This window comes from Chamaea fasciata, unplaced genomic scaffold (assembly GCF_029207755.1).
Source record: "Chamaea fasciata isolate MVZ Bird 193981 ecotype frontalis unplaced genomic scaffold, bChaFas1.0.hap1 SCAF_827, whole genome shotgun sequence".
NCBI lineage: Eukaryota > Metazoa > Chordata > Aves > Passeriformes > Sylviidae > Chamaea > Chamaea fasciata.
The window spans coordinates 15,520-32,538 of record NW_027094912.1 but is presented as its reverse complement, the minus strand read 5'-3'; the positions used below and the strand labels follow the sequence as shown (position 1 = coordinate 32,538).

General features: G+C 55.5%; 1 protein-coding gene across 1 annotated transcript in view; it reads right to left on the bottom strand.

The window, feature by feature from the left end:
- Nucleotides 1–17,019, bottom strand: part of LOC136305954 (histone-lysine N-methyltransferase 2B-like) — a 32,499-nt gene that overhangs the window by 8,930 nt on the left and 6,550 nt on the right. The window contains 13 exon segments of the mRNA XM_066209289.1: nt 1,495–1,569; nt 3,933–4,100; nt 5,168–5,219; nt 5,979–6,063; nt 7,827–9,167; nt 9,269–9,297; nt 10,382–10,459; nt 11,063–11,267; nt 11,600–11,777; nt 12,469–12,626; nt 13,607–13,685; nt 15,594–15,690; nt 15,692–15,715. Coding sequence (XP_066065386.1) covers nt 1,495–1,569; nt 3,933–4,100; nt 5,168–5,219; nt 5,979–6,063; nt 7,827–9,167; nt 9,269–9,297; nt 10,382–10,459; nt 11,063–11,267; nt 11,600–11,777; nt 12,469–12,626; nt 13,607–13,685; nt 15,594–15,690; nt 15,692–15,715 — 2,569 coding nt within the window.

The following is a 17,019-nucleotide window of genomic DNA, read 5'->3' as shown; positions in this document are numbered from 1 at the left end:
GGGGCTGGGGGCTTCAGAACAGGGGGCTGGGGGGTTTAAATGGGGCTGGGGGCTTCGGAACGGGGCTGGGGGCTTCAAATGGGGCTGGGGGCTTCGGAACGGGGCTGGGGGCTTCAAATGGGGCTGGGGGCTTCAGAACGGGGCTGGGGGCTTTAAAATGGGGGCTGGGGGGTTTAAATGGGGCTGGGGGCTTCGGAACGGGGGGCTGGGGGGTTCAAATGGGGCTGGGGGCTTTAAAATGGGGCTGGGGGGTTTAAATGGGGGCTGGGGGGTTTAAATGGGGCTGGGGGGTTTAAAATGGGGCTGGGGGGTTTAAAATGGGGCTGGGGGCTTCGGAACGGGGCTGGGGGCTTTAAAATGGGGCTGGGGGTTTAAAATGGGGGCTGGGGGCTTCAGAACGGGGCTGGGGGGTTTAAAATGGGGCTGGGGGCTTTAAAATGGGGGCTGGGGGGTTTAAATGGGGCTGGGGGGTTTAAATGGGGGCTGGGGGGTTTAAAATGGGGGCTGGGGGGTTTAAATGGGGCTGGGGGGTTTAAATGGGGCTGGGGGCTTCGGAACGGGGGGCTGGGGGCTTCAGAATGGGGGCTGGGGGCTTTAAAATGGGGCTGGGGGCTTCGGAACGGGGCTGGGGGGTTCAGAAAGGGGCTGGGGGCTTCAGAATGGGGCTGGGGGTTTGAAAGGGATTTTTGGGGTATTTTTGGTTTTTTTGGGGTGATTTTGGGTTTTTTTGGGGTGATTTTGGGGTATTTTGGGGTGATTTGGGCAGGTTTTGGGGTGATTTTCAGGTATTTTGGGTGATTTTGGGGTATTTTGGGTGATTTTGGGTTTTTTGGGGTGATTTTGGGTGATTTTTGGGTATTTTGGGTGAGTTTGGGTTTTTTTGGGGTGATTTTGGGGTGTTTTGGGTTGATTTTTGGGTATTTTGGATGATTTGGGGGTTTTTGGAGTGATTTTCCGGTATTTTGGGTGATTTTGGGGTTTTTTGGGTGATTTTGGGTTTTTTGGGGTGATTTGGGCAGGTTTTGGGGTGATTTTGGGTGATTTCGGGTGATTTTGGGGTTTTTGGGGTGATTTGGGGTATTTTGGGGTGATTCAGGGGTTTTTTGGGGTGATTTGGGGGTTTTTGGGGGTGATTTGGGGTGATTTTGGGGTGATTTGGGGTTATTTTGGGTGATTTTGGGGTTTTTTGGGTGATTCTGGGTTTTTTGGGGTGATTTTGGGGTATTTTGGGGTGATTTGGGCAGGTTTTGGGGTATTTTGGGGTTTTTGGGGTGATTTTGGGGTGATTTTGGGGTGATTTGGGGTATTTGGGGTGATTCAGGGGTTTTTTGGGGTGATTTTGGGGTGATTTGGGGTATTTTGGGGTGATTCAGGGGTTTTTTGGGGTGATTTTGGGGTGATTTGGGGTTATTTTGGGTGATTTTGGGTTTTTTGGGGTGATTTTGGGGTGATTTGGGGTATTTTGGGTGATTCAGGGGTTTTCTGGGGTCTCACCTGCGAAGCTCAGGTGCCTCAGGTGGGCGTTGGCTCGAGCCTCCTGCACCCGCTCCAGCACCGCCCGCCACGCCCCTGGGGGGGGCACGGGGGGGAGGGGTCACCCCAAATCCCCCAAAATCCCCCAAAATCCCCCAAAATCATCCCAAAATCATCCCAAAATCATCCCAAAATCCGCCCTGGAATTATCCCAGAAAACGCCCAAAATCCCCCCAAAAAATCGTCCTGAAAACGCCAGAAAATCTTCCTCAAAATTCCCCAAAATTCCCCCAAAAAACCAGTAACCCCAAACCCCAAACCAGTAAGAACCAGTAACCCCAAATCCCCTCCCAGTATAACCCAGTATAACCCAGTACAAACCAGTATAACCCAGTATAACCCAGTATAACCCAGTATAAACCACTATAACCAGTATAACCCAGTATAAACCAATACAAACCAATATCCCCAATGTGTCCCAGTATAAACCAGTATAACCCAGTAAAACCCAGCGCAAACCAGTATAACCCAGTATAACCAGTTACCCTCCAGGCTGGGCGCCGTCACCCTCAGCCCCTCCCAGTATAACCCAGTATAAACCAGTATAAACCAGTATAAACCAGATACCCTCCAGGCTGGGCGCCGTCACCCTCAGCCCCTCCCAGTTCAAACCAGTTCAAACCAGTATAAACCAGCATAAACCAGTATAAACCAGTATAACCAGTTACCCTCCAGGCTGGGCGCCGTCACCCTCAGCCCCTCCCAGTTCAAACCAGTATAAACCAGTATAAACCAGTATAAACCAGTATAACCAGATACCCTCCAGGCTGGGCGCCATCACCCTCAGCCCCTCCCAGTTCAAACCAGCATAAACCAGTATAAACCAGTATAACCCAGTATAACCAGTTACCCTCCAGGCTGGGCGCCGTCACCCTCAGCCCCTCCCAGTTCAAACCAGTTCAAACCAGTATAACCCAGTATAACCAGTTACCCTCCAGGCTGGGCGCCGTCACCCTCAGCCCCTCCCAGTATAAACCAGTATAAACCAGTATAAACCAGTATAAACCAGTATAAACCAGTATAAACCAGTATAAACCAGTTACCCTCCAGGCTGGGCGCCGTCACCCTCAGCCCCTCCCAGTATAACCCAGTATAAACCAGTATAAACCAGTATAACCCAGTATAACCAGTTACCCTCCAGGCTGGGCTCCGTCACCCTCAGCCCCTCCCAGTATAAACCAGTATAAACCAGTATAACCCAGTATAACCAGTTACCCTCCAGGCTGGGCGCCGTCACCCTCAGCCCCTCCCAGTTCAAACCAGTTCAAACCAGTATAACCCAGTATAACCAGTTACCCTCCAGGCTGGGCGCCGTCACCCTCAGCCCCTCCCAGTTCAAACCAGTATAAACCAGTATAAACCAGTATAAACCAGTATAACCAGATACCCTCCAGGCTGGGCGCCGTCACCCTCAGCCCCTCCCAGTATAAACCAGTATAAACCAGTATAACCCAGTATAACCAGTTACCCTCCAGGCTGGGCGCCGTCACCCTCAGCCCCTCCCAGTATAAACCAATATAAACCAGTATAAACCAGTATAAACCAGTTACCCTCCAGGCTGGGCGCCGTCACCCTCAGCCCCTCCCAGTTCAAACCAGTATAAACCAGTATAACCAGTATAACCAGTTACCCTCCAGGCTGGGCGCCGTCACCCTCAGCCCCTCCCAGTTCAAACCAGTATAAACCAGTATAACCCAGTATAACCAGTTACCCTCCAGGCTGGGCGCCGTCACCCTCAGCCCCTCCCAGTATAACCCAGTATAAACCAGTATAAACCAGTATAAACCAGTATAACCAGTTACCCTCCAGGCTGGGCGCCGTCACCCTCAGCCCCTCCCAGTATAAACCGGTATAAACCAGTATAAACCAGTATAACCAGTTACCCTCCAGGCTGGGCGCCGTCACCCTCAGCCCCTCCCAGTTCAAACCAGTATAAACCAGTATAACCCAGTATAACCAGTTACCCTCCAGGCTGGGCGCCGTCACCCTCAGCCCCTCCCAGTATAACCCAGTATAAACCAGTATAAACCAGTATAACCAGTTACCCTCCAGGCTGGGCGCCGTCACCCTCAGCCCCTCCCAGTATAAACCAGTATAAACCAGTATAAACCAGTATAACCAGTTACCCTCCAGGCTGGGCGCTGTCACCCTCAGCCCCTCCCAGTTCAAACCAGTATAACCCAGTATAAACCAGTATAAACCAGTATAAACCAGTATAACCAGTTACCCTCCAGGCTGGGCGCCGTCACCCTCAGCCCCTCCCAGTATAAACCAGTATAAACCAGTATAAACCAGTATAACCAGTTACCCTCCAGGCTGGGCGCCGTCACCCTCAGCCCCTCCCAGTATAAACCAGTATAAACCAGTATAAACCAGTATAAACCAGTATAACCAGTTACCCTCCAGGCTGGGCGCCGTCACCCTCAGCCCGTCCTCGCTGCTGATCTCGAAGCGCAGATGGGCGTGGCCGGGGGCGTGGCCAGGAGAGGGGGTGTGGCCTGGGGAGGAGGCCCCGCCCCCGGCCCCGCCCTGTGGGAGGGGCTCGTCCTCGTCCTCGGAGCTGCCGCCTGTGGGGGGGAAAGGGGAGAAAATTCCTCGGAATTAATAGAAATTAACCCAAAATCCATCAAAATCAACCCAAAATCAATTAAAAATCAACCCAAAATCAATAAAAAATCAATAAAAATCAATAAAAAAACAATTAAAATTTAAAAAATCAATTAAAATCAACCCCAAATCAATAAAAATATCAATCAACATCAACTGAAAATCAATCAAAATCGACCCCAAATCAATCAAAAAAATCAACGCAAAAATCAATTAAAAAATCAACCCAAAATCAATTAAAAAATCAATAAAAAACAATAACAATCAAGAAAAATAAAAAATCAATAAAAATCAACCCAAAATCAATAAAAAATCAACCCAAAATCAATTAAAAAATCAATAAAAAAATAACAACAATCAATAAAAATAAAAAAATCAATCCAAATCAACCCAAAATCAATCAAAACCAATCAAAATCATCCCCAAATCAATTAAAAAGTCAATAAAAATCAACCGCAAAATCAATATAAAAATCAATCAAAATCAACCCAAATTCAATCAAAATCAACCCGAAATAAAACGGACAAAACCCCAAAATCGATAAAAATCAACCCAAAAATCAACAGAAATCGACCCCAAATCAACCAAAGACAACGAAAATCAACCCAAAATGAGCCCAAAACGGGACAAAATCACCCCAAAATGACCCAAAATCACCTGAAATTGCCCCCAAATCACCCCCAGATCAATTGAAATTACACCAATTTACCAAAATCAACCCCAAAATGACCCAAAATCATCTGAAACTGCCCCAAAATTGCCCAAAATCGCCCGAAATTACAAATTTACCCCAAATCAACCCGAAAACGACCCAAAATCACCCGAAATTGCCCCAAAATCAACCAAAATTCCCCCAAATCCCCCCAAATCCACCACAAAATCCCCCCAAATTCCCCCAAATCACCCCGAAAATTCCCCCAAAAGACACAAAACGCCCCGAAATTCCCGAATCCGCCCAAAATCCCCCGAAATCCATCCCCAAAAAAGCCCCAAAATCGCCCAAATCCGCCCCAAACTCCGCCCTCACCTGCACAGGTGGCCCAGGGGGGGCTCCGAGGTGACGTCACTGGGCGGGGGACCTGGCGGGAAATTCCGGGAATTTTTTGGGAGGGGGGAGGGGGGAGATTCCGGAGGATTCTGGATGAGTTTTGGGAATTTTGGGTGGATTTTGGATGATTTGGGGGAATTTTGGGGGAAATTCCGGAGGATTTGGGGAATTCTGGGGGGGAATTTTGAGGAAATTCTGGAGAATTGGGGAAAAAATTGGGGAAGTTCGGGGAATTTTAGGGATTTTTTGGGGTGGATTTGGGGGATTTTGGGGTAAATTTTGGGATTTTGGTAAATTTTGGGATTTTGGGGTAAATTTGGGGGATTTTGGTAAATTTTGGGATTTTGGGGTAAATTTGGGGGATTTTGGGAAATTTTGGGTGATTCTGGGGTAAATTTTGGGGATTTTGGGAAGTTTTGGGTGATTTTGGGGTGAATTTTGGGATTTTGGGAAATTTTGGGGTGAATTTTGGGGGATTTTGGGGTGAATTTTGGGGTAAATTTTGGGGATTTTGGTAAATTTTGGGGTAAATTTGGGGGATTTTGGGAAATTTTGGGTGATTTTGGGGTAAATTTTGGGGATTTTGGGAAGTTTTGGGTGATTTTGGGGTGAATTTTGGGATTTTGGGAAATTTTGGGGGATTTTGGGGTGAATTTTGGGGGATTTTGGGGTGAATTTTGGGGATTTTGGGAAATTTTGGGGTGAATTTTGGGTGATTTTGGGGTGAATTCTGGGGATTTTGGGAAATTTTGGGTGATTTTGGGGTGAATTTTGGGATTTTGGGTCTCACCCGCAGCTGTCGCTCATCAGCTCCTCCGGCTCCTCCTTCAGCCTGAGGGGAGGGGACAGCGACAGGTGACATAAACTGGGACAAACTGGGACAGGTGACACAAACTGGGAGAAACTGGGACAGGTGACACAAACTGGGACAGGTGACATTGAACCGGGACAGGTGACACCAACTAGGACAAATTGGGACAGGTGACATAAACTGGGACAAACTGGGACAGGTGACACCAAACTGGGACAGGTGACATTGAACTGGGACAGGTGACACCAAACTGGGACAAGCTGGGACAGGTGACCCCAAACTGGGACAGGTGACATCGAACCGGGACAAACACGTCCCCAATGTTCCCACTGTCCCCGAGGTCCCCAGGTGTCCTCACCCACTGCCCCCCGTGTCCCCAATCCCCCCAATGTCCCCAGTGTCCCCAGTGTCCCCAGTGTCCCCAAGTGTCCCCAGTGTCCCCAGTGTCCCCAGTGTCCCCAATGTCCCCAGTGTCCCCAAGTGTCCCCAGTGTCCCCAAATGTCCCCAGTGTCCCCAATGTCCCCAGTGTCCCCAAGTGTCCCCAGCGTCCCCAAATGTCCCCAGTGTCCCCATTGTCCCCAGTGTCCCCAGTGTCCCCAGTGTCCCCAGTGTCCCCAATGTCCCCAGTGTCCCCAAGTGTCCCCAGTGTCCCCAGTGTCCCCAGTGTCCCCAATGTCCCCAGTGTCCCCAAGTGTCCCCAGCGTCCCCAAATGTCCCCAGTGTCCCCATTGTCCCCAGTGTCCCCCAGTGTCCCAGTGTCCCCAGTGTCCCCAGGTGTCCCCAGTGTCCTCAAGTGTCCCCAGGTGTCCCCAGGTGTCCCCAAGTGTCCCCAGTGTCCCCAAGTGTCCCCAGTGTCCCCCAGTGTCCCCCCAGTGTCCCCAGTGTCCCCCAGTGTCCCCAGTGTCCCCAAGTGTCCCCAGTGTCCCCCAGTGTCCCCCCAGTGTCCCCAGTGTCCCCAGTGTCCCCAGTGTCCCCCAGTGTCGCCAAGTGTCCCCATTGTCCCCCAGTGTCCCCAGTATCCCCAGTGTCCCCAGTGTCCCCAAGTGTCCCCAAGTGTCCCCAGTGTCCCCAGTGTCCCCAAGTGTCCCCAAGTGTCCCCAGTGTCCCCCAGTGTCCCCAGTGTCCCCAGTGTCCCCAGTGTCCCCAAGTGTCCCCAGTGTCCCCGGTGTCCCCGGTGTCCCCGGTGTCCCCGGTGTCCCCCAGTGTCCCCAGTGTCCCCAGTGTCCCCAGTGTCCCCCAGTGTCCCCAGTGTCCCCAGTGTCCCCAGTGTCCCCAGTGTCCCCCAGTGTCCCCCCAGTGTCCCCATTGTCCCCAGTGTCCCCAGTGTCCCCAGTGTCCCCCAGTGTCCCCAGTGTCCCCAGTGTCCCCAGTGTCCCCCAGTGTCCCCAGTGTCCCCAGGTGTCCCCAGTGTCCTCAAGTGTCCCCAAGTGTCCCCAGGTGTCCCCAGCGCCCCCAGCGTCCCCCGTGTCCCCAGTGTCCCCAATGTCCCCAAGTGTCCCCAGGTGTCCCCAGTGTCCTCAAGTGTCCCCAGTGTCCCCCAGTGTCCCCAGGTGTCCCCAGTGTCCCCAGTGTCCCCAGTGTCCCCAGTGTCCCCAGTGTCCCCAGTGCCCCCAGTGTCCCCAGTGTCCCCAGCGTCCCCAGTGTCCCCAGTGTCCCCAGGGTCCCCGGTGTCCCTGGTGTCCCCAAGTGTCCCCAGTGTCCTCAAGTGTCCCCAAGTGTCCCCAGGTGTCCCCAGGTGTCCCCAGGTGTCCCGAGTGTCCCCAGTGTCCCCAGTGTCCCCAGTGTCCCCAGTGTCCCCAGTGTCCCCGGTGTCCCCGTGTCCTCACCCGCCGTCCCCGGTGTCCAGCTCCAGCCGCGGTCTCTTTGTCCCCGGCCCCGTCCCCTCCCCCGGCCTCTTGGCACGTCCCCAAGGTGTCCCCAAGGCGTCCCCGTGGCCGTTGGTGGCGCCGGCGCCGCTGGGGGCGTGGCCCTGGCTGACGTCGCCCGGGTGGTGGCCCCGGGAGATGTCCCCAAGGTGGCGGCGGCGGTGGTGGCCCTGAGAGATGTCCCCGAGCTGCCGGTGGCCTTGGCCGATGTCCCCGAGGCGGCGGTGGCCCTGGATGACGTCACCGAGCCGGTGGCCCTGCCCGATGTCCCCGAGGCGGCGGCGGTGGCCCTGGATGTTTCCAAGCTGGTGGCCCTGAGCGATGTCCCCGAGGCGGTGGTGGCTTCGATCGATGTCCCCGAGGTGGTGGCTTCCATCAATGTCCCCAAGGTGGTGGCTTTGACCAATGTCCCCAAGGTGGTGGCTTTGATTGATGTCCCCAAGCCCATGTCCCTGCCTGATGTCCCCAAATTGGTGGCTTCCATCAATGTCCCCAAGTTGGTGGCGTTGATTGATGTCCCCAAGCCGATGGCTTTGACCAATGTCCCCAAGCTGGTGGCTTCCATCGATGTCCCCAAGTTGGTGGCTTCCATCAATGTCCCCAAGCCCCTGTCCCTGCCTGATGTCCCCAAGTCTGTGGCTCCCATCGATGTCCCCAAGCCGGTGACATTGACCGATGTCCCCAAGCCGGTGGTTCCCATCGATGTCCCCAAGGCGGTGACATTGACCGATGTCCCCAAGCCGGTGGTTCCCATCAATGTCCCTGAGCCGGTGGCTCCCATCAATGTCCCCGAGCCGGTGGTTCCCATCGATGTCCCCAAGCCGGTGGCATTGACCACTGTCCCCAAGCCGGTGACATTGACCGATGTCCCCGAGCCGGTGGTTCCCATCAATGTCCCCAAGGTGGTGGCTCCCATCGACGTCCCCGAGCCGGTGACATTGACCGATGTCCCCGAGCCGCTGTCCCCGCCAGGCGCCGCCGTCCCCGTCCCCGTTGGCGGCCGCGTCCCCGTCGCCGGTGACGCCGCGCAGGACGAAGTCCACGATGTCGGGGGGCAGCCCCTCGGGGGGCGGCGGCCCCGTCGTCCCCGGCGTCCCCGGCGTCCCCGGCGTCCCCCGGGCGCCGTCGTCGGCGCCGTCCAGCTGCTGGATGCGGGGACGAGGGGACGGCGGGGACAGGCCGGGCGCCGAGGCCACCACGGTGCGGGCGTAGCCGAAGTAACGTCCCCGCGGCGTCGCCGCGCCCGCGGCCGCCTCGTCGTCGTCCTCGCTGGTGTCGCCGCGCGGGGACGGGGGGCGGGGCCTGCGGGGAGGGGGGGGCGTGGTCAGGGGAGAAGGGGGCGGGGTGACAATGACATCGGAGGTGACAGTGACCCCGGGTGCCAGACCGTGTAATGACCCCACTTAGCCCCGCCCACCAGCGATTTTCTTGCCTAATTTGCATAAGAGAAACCTGCCCCTCTAAGCCCCGCCCACTCATTGAGGCTCCTCCCCCTTTTTGTGCACCTCATAGTGGCCACACCCACCATGAGGCTCCACCCCTTCTCATCACAAGCTCCTCCCACCAGGCCACGCCCCTTTGAACCCCACCCCACGGCCCCAGCTAAGGGGCGGGGCTAAAAATCAAACCACCCCCCTCATTTGCATATAAACCGTGATTAGCCACATCCACAATTGCGCCACCCCATTAAGTCCCACATATTTAAGCTCCTCCCCTTTAAAGCCACACCCACAAAAGTGACCACGCCCATCCCACCAAGCCCCGCCCCCTGTTCACCTGACATTGACCCCTGGGGTGACAGTGACCTCGGGGGTGACAGGGGACAACGCCCCGGGGGTGACAACGTCCCATGGGGTGACAATGACGTCACAGGTGACATTGTCCCAATTGGGTGACATCAGGCCCAGGAGGTGACAATGACGTCACAGGTGACATCAACCCCAGTGGCCTTGGAGGTGACAATGTCCCACGGGGTGACAATGACATCAGAAGTGACAATGTCCCAGTTGAGTGACAATGACCCAGGAGGTGACAATGACATCAGAGGTGACAATGTCCCAGTTGAGTGACAATGACCCAGGAGGTGACAATGTCCCAGGAGGTGACAATGTCCCAGGGGGTGACAATGGTCTCAGGGGTGATAGTGACCAGGGAGGTGACAGTGATGTCACAGGTGACATTGTCCCATTGGGTGACAATGACCACGAGATGACACTGACCTGGTGGTGACAATAACCCCAGGGACAGGTGACAATGACACAGGGGGAGGTGACAATGACCAGGAGGTGACAATGTCCCCAGGGGAGGTGACACTGATCCCAGGGACCAATGACAACGACCAGGAGGTGACACTGACCCCGGGGGAGGTGACAATGACTCCACAGGGAGGTGACAGCGACACTGACCTGGCGGTGGCCGCTGTCTCCAGTGCCACCCTCTGTCCCCAGAGCCGCGGCGACGTCGGCGACCTCGGCGGTGCCGCCGCCCCGTTGGGTGACGTCACCGGCTCAGGTGACAGCGACGCCGGCGGTGCCGCCGCCCCGTTGGGTGACGTCATCGCGCCGGGGGACGACGGCCTCGGGAGCGGCATCGACCTGCGGGGGTGACGGTGACAACGAGGGTGACGTCACCCACAGGTGCCACCACCCCAGGAGGTGACAATGGCCTGGGGGGTGACGGTGACAACGAGGGTGACGTCACCCACAGGTGCCACCACCCCGGGAGGTGACAATGGCCTGGGGGGTGACGGTGACAATGAGGGTGACATCATCCCTATGGTGTCACCACCCCTGGGGAGGTGACAATGGCCTGGGGGGTGACGGTGACAAGGAGGGTGACAAGGGTGACGTCATCCACAGGTGCCGCCACCACCCCGGGCAGGTGACACTACCCCAGGAGGTGACACTGTCCCTTCGGGTGACGTCACCCTGGGAGGTGACGCTGCCCCAGGAGGTGACACTGTCCCTTCGGGTGACGTCACCGTGGGAGGTGACACTGTCCCCTTGGGTGACGTCACCCTGGGAGGTGACACTGTCCCTTCGGGTGACGTCACCCTGGGAGGTGACGCTGCCCCAGGAGGTGACACTGTCCCTTCGGGTGACGTCACCCTGGGAGGTGACGCTGCCCCAGGAGGTGACACTGTCCCTTCGGGTGACGTCACCCTGGGAGGTGACGCTGCCCCAGGAGGTGACACTGACCTGCCCGGGGCGGGTGGCCCTGCGCCGTTGGGTGCCGTCGGTGACATCGGCTCCGCTGGCCCCGGCGGGGGGTGCTGGTGGCCCTGGTGGCCGCGGCGGGTGACACCGGCCGGGGACGGCGCCCCGCGCCGGGGCCACCGCGGCCTTGGGGACACCTCGGGGTCCCCCACGGTGGGGATGTGACGCGGCACGGGCGCGGCCTGGCCTGAGGGGACAGCGCCGGGGGGGGGGGGAGGGGTGGCATCCATGTCACCTGTGTCCCCTCCACGTCCCCAGCGGCCCCAAACCCCCCCAGTGTCCCCAACCCTGTCAGTGTCCCCAGGTGTCCCCCGGTGTCCCAGGTGTCCCCCCAGGTGTCCCCAGGTGTCTCCAGGTGTCCCCCGGTGTCCCAGGTGTCCCCCCAGGTAGTCCCCAGGTGTCCCCAGGTGTGTCCCCAGGTGTCCCCAGGTGTCCCCAGGTGTGTCCCAGGTGTCCCCAGGTGTCCCAGGTGTGTCCCAGGTGCCCCAGGTGTCCCCAGGTGTCGCCGCTGTCACTCACCGGGTGGGGGGAGGGGCCGGGAGGAGCTCCCCGGGGGGGGCCGGCGGGGGGGGGGACACCCCCGGGGGGGGGAGGGGCCCCTTGGGGCGACCCTTGGGGACACCGGGGGGCGCGGCGGCCCCTCCCTCCTCCCCTCCCCCACCCCCCGGGCTGGGGGGGGCGGGGCCCGGGCTGGAACCTGGGGGGGGAGGGGCGAAAATGAGGGAGGGGGAGGGGGAGGGGCAGAAATCCCCTCCCCCACCTCCCCCAAAATGGGGTGGGGGAGGGGTGGGAGCGAGGGGGGGAGGGGGCTCTGGGTGGGGGAGGGGTTCCGGGAGGGGTCCCACGGGTGGGGGAGAGTTCCCACAGGTGGGGGAGGGGTGCCAGGGTGGATTTTGGGATCCCCGGGGGGGTTTTGGGGTCCCCGGGTGAATTTTGGGGGTCCCCGGGTGGATTTTGGGGTCCCCGGGGGGTTTCGGGGTCCCGGGGGTTTCGGGGTCCCGGGTGAATTTCGGGGTCCCGGGGGTTTCGGGGTCCCCGGGGGGGTTTCGGGGTCCCCGGGTGGATTTTGGGGGTCCCCGGGGGTCTTTTGGGGTCCCCGGGGGGGTTTCGGGGTCCCGGGTGGATTTTGGGGGTCCCGGGGGGTTTCGGGGTCCCGGGTGGATTTTGGGGTCCCCGGGGGGGTTTCGGGGTCCCCGGGTGGATTTTGGGGTCCCGGGCGGGTTTTGGGCTCCCCGGGTGGATTTTGGGGTCCCGGGGGGGTTTCGGGGTCCCGGGTGGATTTTGGGGGTCCCGGGGGGTTTCGGGGTCCCGGGGGTTTCGGGGTCCCGGGTGGATTTTGGGGGTCCCGGGGGGGTTTCGGGGTCCCGGGGGTTTCGGGGTCCCCGTACCGGGGCTGCCGTGGGCGATGGTGCGGTTGTGCTCGGGGGGCGGTCCCGGCGGGGTCCCGGCCCCTCCCCCCGGCGCTCCCGGCGGCTGCTCCAGGATCCGGCAGCGGTACCAGCACCGGCGGCGCGCGTCCCGCGTGCTCCAGTACAGCCGCCAGCACCTGCCGACCAGTGCGGACCAGTATGGACCAGTACGGACCAGTATGGACCAGTATAAACCAGTCTGGATCAGTATGGACCAGTACGGACCAGTATGGACCACTTTAAACCAGTATAAACCAGTACAGACCACTATAAACCAGTGCGGACCAGTGTGGACCAGTACGGACCAGTATGGACCAGTGTGGACCAGTATGGACCAGTATGGACCAGTGTGGACCAGTACGGACCAGTATGGACCAGTGTGGACCAATATGGACCAGTATGGATCAGTGCGGACCAGTATGGACCAGTACAGACCAGTATGGACCAGTGTGGATCACTTTAAACCAGTATAAACCAGTATAGACCACTATAAACCAGTATGGACCAGTACGGACCAGTGAGGACCAGTATGGACCAGTATGGACCGGTATAGACCAGTATGTACTGATATAAACCATAATATACCAGTACAAACCAGCATGAACCAGTATGGACCAGTAAAAACCAGTACGGACCAGTATGGACCAATATGAACCAGTATCGACCACTTTAAACCAGTATAAACCAATATGGACCAGTATAAACCAATATAAACTAGAATAAACCACTATAAACCACTTTAAACCAGCATAAACCAATATGGACCAGTATAACCCCTATCCCCTCCCAGTCCATCCCAGTTAGTCCAAGTATAACCCAGTATAACCAGTAGCCCATCCTGGCCCCTCCCAGTCAGTCCCAGTATAACCCAGTATAACCAGGAAAACACAGTATAACCAGTATAACCCAGTAGCCCTTCCCAGTCGGTCCCAGTATAACCCAGTATAACCCCGTATAACCAGTAGCCCCTCCCAGTCCGTCCCAGTCCCTCCCAGTCGGTCCCAGTAGACACCAGTATAACCAGTAGCCCCTCCCAGTCGCTCCCAGTCGGTCCCAGTATAACCAGTATAAGCAGCAGGTCCTCCCAGTATAACCCAGTATAACCCAGTTCGCTCACTGGTATCCCACGGGGAAGAGGCGCCCCTCGCGCTCCGACAGCTCCGTCAGCGCCCCCAGGCGGTCGATGCGGATGGAGCCTGGGCGGGGAGACCCGAAAACACCCAAAATCACCCCAAATCTGCCCAAAAATCAGCCCAAAAATTACCCCAAAACCACCCAAAATCAGCCCAAAAATTACCCCAAAATCAGCCCAAAATCACCCAAAAATCAGCCCAAAACCACCCAAAATCAGCCCAAAAATCAGCCCAAAAATCAGCCCAAAATCACCCAAAAATCAGCCCAAAACCACCCAAAATCAGCCCAAAATCTGCCCAAAAATTACCCCAAAAATTACCCCAAAACCACCCAAAATCAGCCCAAAAATTACCCCAAAATCACCCCAAAATCAGCCCAAAAATCAGCCCAAAACCACCCAAAATCAGCCCAAAAATTGCCCCAAAATCACCCCAAAATCAGCCCAAAAATCAGCCCAAAACCACCCAAAATTACCCAAAATCAGCCCAAAAATTACCCCAAAAACACCCCATAATCTGCCCAAAAATCAGCCCAAAATCAGCCCAAAAATCAGCCCAAAACCACCCCAAATCACCCCAAATCTGCCCAAAAATTACCCCAAAAACACCCAAAATCACCCCATAATCTGCCCAAAAATCAGCCCAAAACCCACCCAAAATCACCCAAAATCTGCCCAAAAATCAGCCCAAAAATCAGCCCAAAAACCACCCCAAAACCACCCAAAATCACCCAAAATCAGCCCAAAAATTACCCCAAAATCACCCCATTATCTGCCCAAAAATCAGCCCAAAATCAGCCCCAAAATCCCCCCAAATCACCCCAAAATCATCCAAAATTACCCCAAAATCAGCCCAAAAATCAAACCAAAATCACCCCAAAATCAGCCCCAAAATTACCCCAAAATCACTCCAAGATTACCCAAAATCACCCCAAAATCAGCCCAAAATTCATCTCAAAATCAGTCCAAAACTCATCTCAAAACCACCCAAAAATTACCCCAAAACCACCCAAAATCACCCCAAAATCTGCCCAAAAATCATTCCAAAACCTGCCCAAAATCACCTGAAAATTACCCAGAATTACCCAAAATTACCCCCAAATCAGCCCAAAGTCATCCTAAAATCAGCCCAAAATCAGCCCAAATACTGACCCCAAAATCTGCCCAAAATCAGCCCAAAAATCATCCCAAAATTACCCCAAAGCCACCCAAAATCACCCCAAAATCTGCCCAAAAATCAGCCCAAAATCAGCCCCAAAATCAGCCCAAGATCATCTCAAAAATTACCCCAAAATCTGCCCAAATATTTAGCACAAAATCAGCCCAAAAATCACCCCAACGTTACCCAAACTCACCCAAAATCAGCCCAAAAATACCCCAAAATCAGCCCAAAAATCACCTCAAAATCAGCCCCAAATCACCCCAAATCAGCCCAAAAATTACCCCAAAAATCATCTCAAAATCAGCCCAAAATCATCCCCAAATCATCCTAAAATCAGCCCAAAAATCACCCCAAAATTACACCAAAATCAGCCCAAAATCATTTCAAAATCAGCCCAAAAATTACCCCAAAATCATCCTTAAATCATCCCCAAATTACCCCAAAATCATCCCCAAATTGTGCCAAAATCACCCCAAAATCACCCCAAAAACCACCCCAAATCAGCAAAGACCACCCCAAAACCAACCCCAAATCCCCAAATCCCCCCAAAAAAACCCCAAAACCCCCAAAATTTTTTTAAAAAAAGTGTCCCAAACTCCCCAAAATCCCCCCAAAACACCAAAATCCCCCAAAATCGCCCCCAAAACCACCAAAAAAATCCCCCAAATTCCCCAAAATCTCCCCCGAAAAAACCCCCCCAAAATTAAAAAAAAAAAAAGTGCCCCAGACCCCCCCAAATCCCCCCAAAAACCCCCAAAATCCCCCCAAAAATCCCCAAATCCCCCCAAATCCGGGGTCCCCCCGTCTCACCGATCATGACGTTGACGGCCTCGGGCTCCAGCCCCCCCAGAAATTTCCTCTTGAGGCTGATCCCCCCGAAATCCACCAGCACCCGGCGCAGCACCCGCGAAGCCCCCGTCCCGCACCAGCTCCTGGGGGACCCCAAAAACCCCAAAATTACCCCAAAATCCGACTCGGCACCCCCAAAAAACCCCAGAATCGAACTCGGCATCCCCAAAAACACCAAAATTACCCCAAAATCTGACTCGGCACCTCCAAAAACCCCAAAATTACCCCAAAATCCGACTCGGCACCTCCAAAAACCCCAGAATTGAACTCGGCACCCCCAAAACCACCAAAATTACCCCAAAATCCGACTCGGCGCCCCAAAAAACCCCAGAATTGAACTCGGCACCCCAAAAACACCAAAATTACCCCAAAATCTGACTCGGTGCCCCAAAAAACCCCAAAATTACCCCAAAATCTGACTTGGCGCCCCAAAAAACCCCAGAATTGAACTCAGCACCCCCAAAAACCCCAAAGTTACCCCGAAATTTGACTCGGCACCTCCAAAAACCCCAAAATTACCCCAAAATCTGACTCGGCACCTCCAAAAACCCCAGAATTTGAACTCGGCATCCCCAAAAACACCAAAGTTACCCCAAAATCTGACTCGGTGCCCCAAAAAAACCCAAAATTACCCCAAAATCCGACTCGGCAACCCCCAAAAACACCAAAATTACCCCAAAATCCGACTTGGTGCCCCAAAAAAACCCCAGAATTGAACTTGGCTCCCCCAAAAAACCCAAAACTGCCCCAAAATCCGACTCAGTGCCCCCAAAAATCCAAAATTATCCCAAAATCTGACTCGGCACCCCAAAAACCCCCAAAATTACCCCAATATCCCACTTGGCACCCCAAAAAACCCCATAAATTGCCCCAAAATCTGATTTGGCACCCCAAAAAAACCCAAACTCCAACTCAGTGCCGCCCAAAACCCCAAAATCACCCAAAAAAACCCCAAAAATCTGACTCATCACCCCAAAAATCCCGAAAAAAACCCCAAACCTGACTCAGCGCCCCAAAATTACCAAAATTCAACTCGGCACCCCAAAAACCCCAAAACCACCCAAAAAAAATCCCCAAAATCTGACTCACCACTCCAAAAACCCCAAAATCCCCCAAAACCGTCCCGAAATCTGACTGGCACCCCAAAAAACCCCAAAGTGACCCCAAAGTCCAACCTGGCGTTCCCAAACCCCACCCAGGCCCCCCCAAACCTTCCCCCAAACCCCCTCAGGGACCCCCCAAACCCCACCCAGGCCCCCCAAACCTTCCCCAACCCCCTTCAGGGACCCCCCAAACCTTCCCCAAATTCCCCTTGGTGACCCCAAAACCCCCCCAGGGACCCCCAAACCCCACCCAGGCCCCCCCAAACCCCACCCAGGACCCCCAA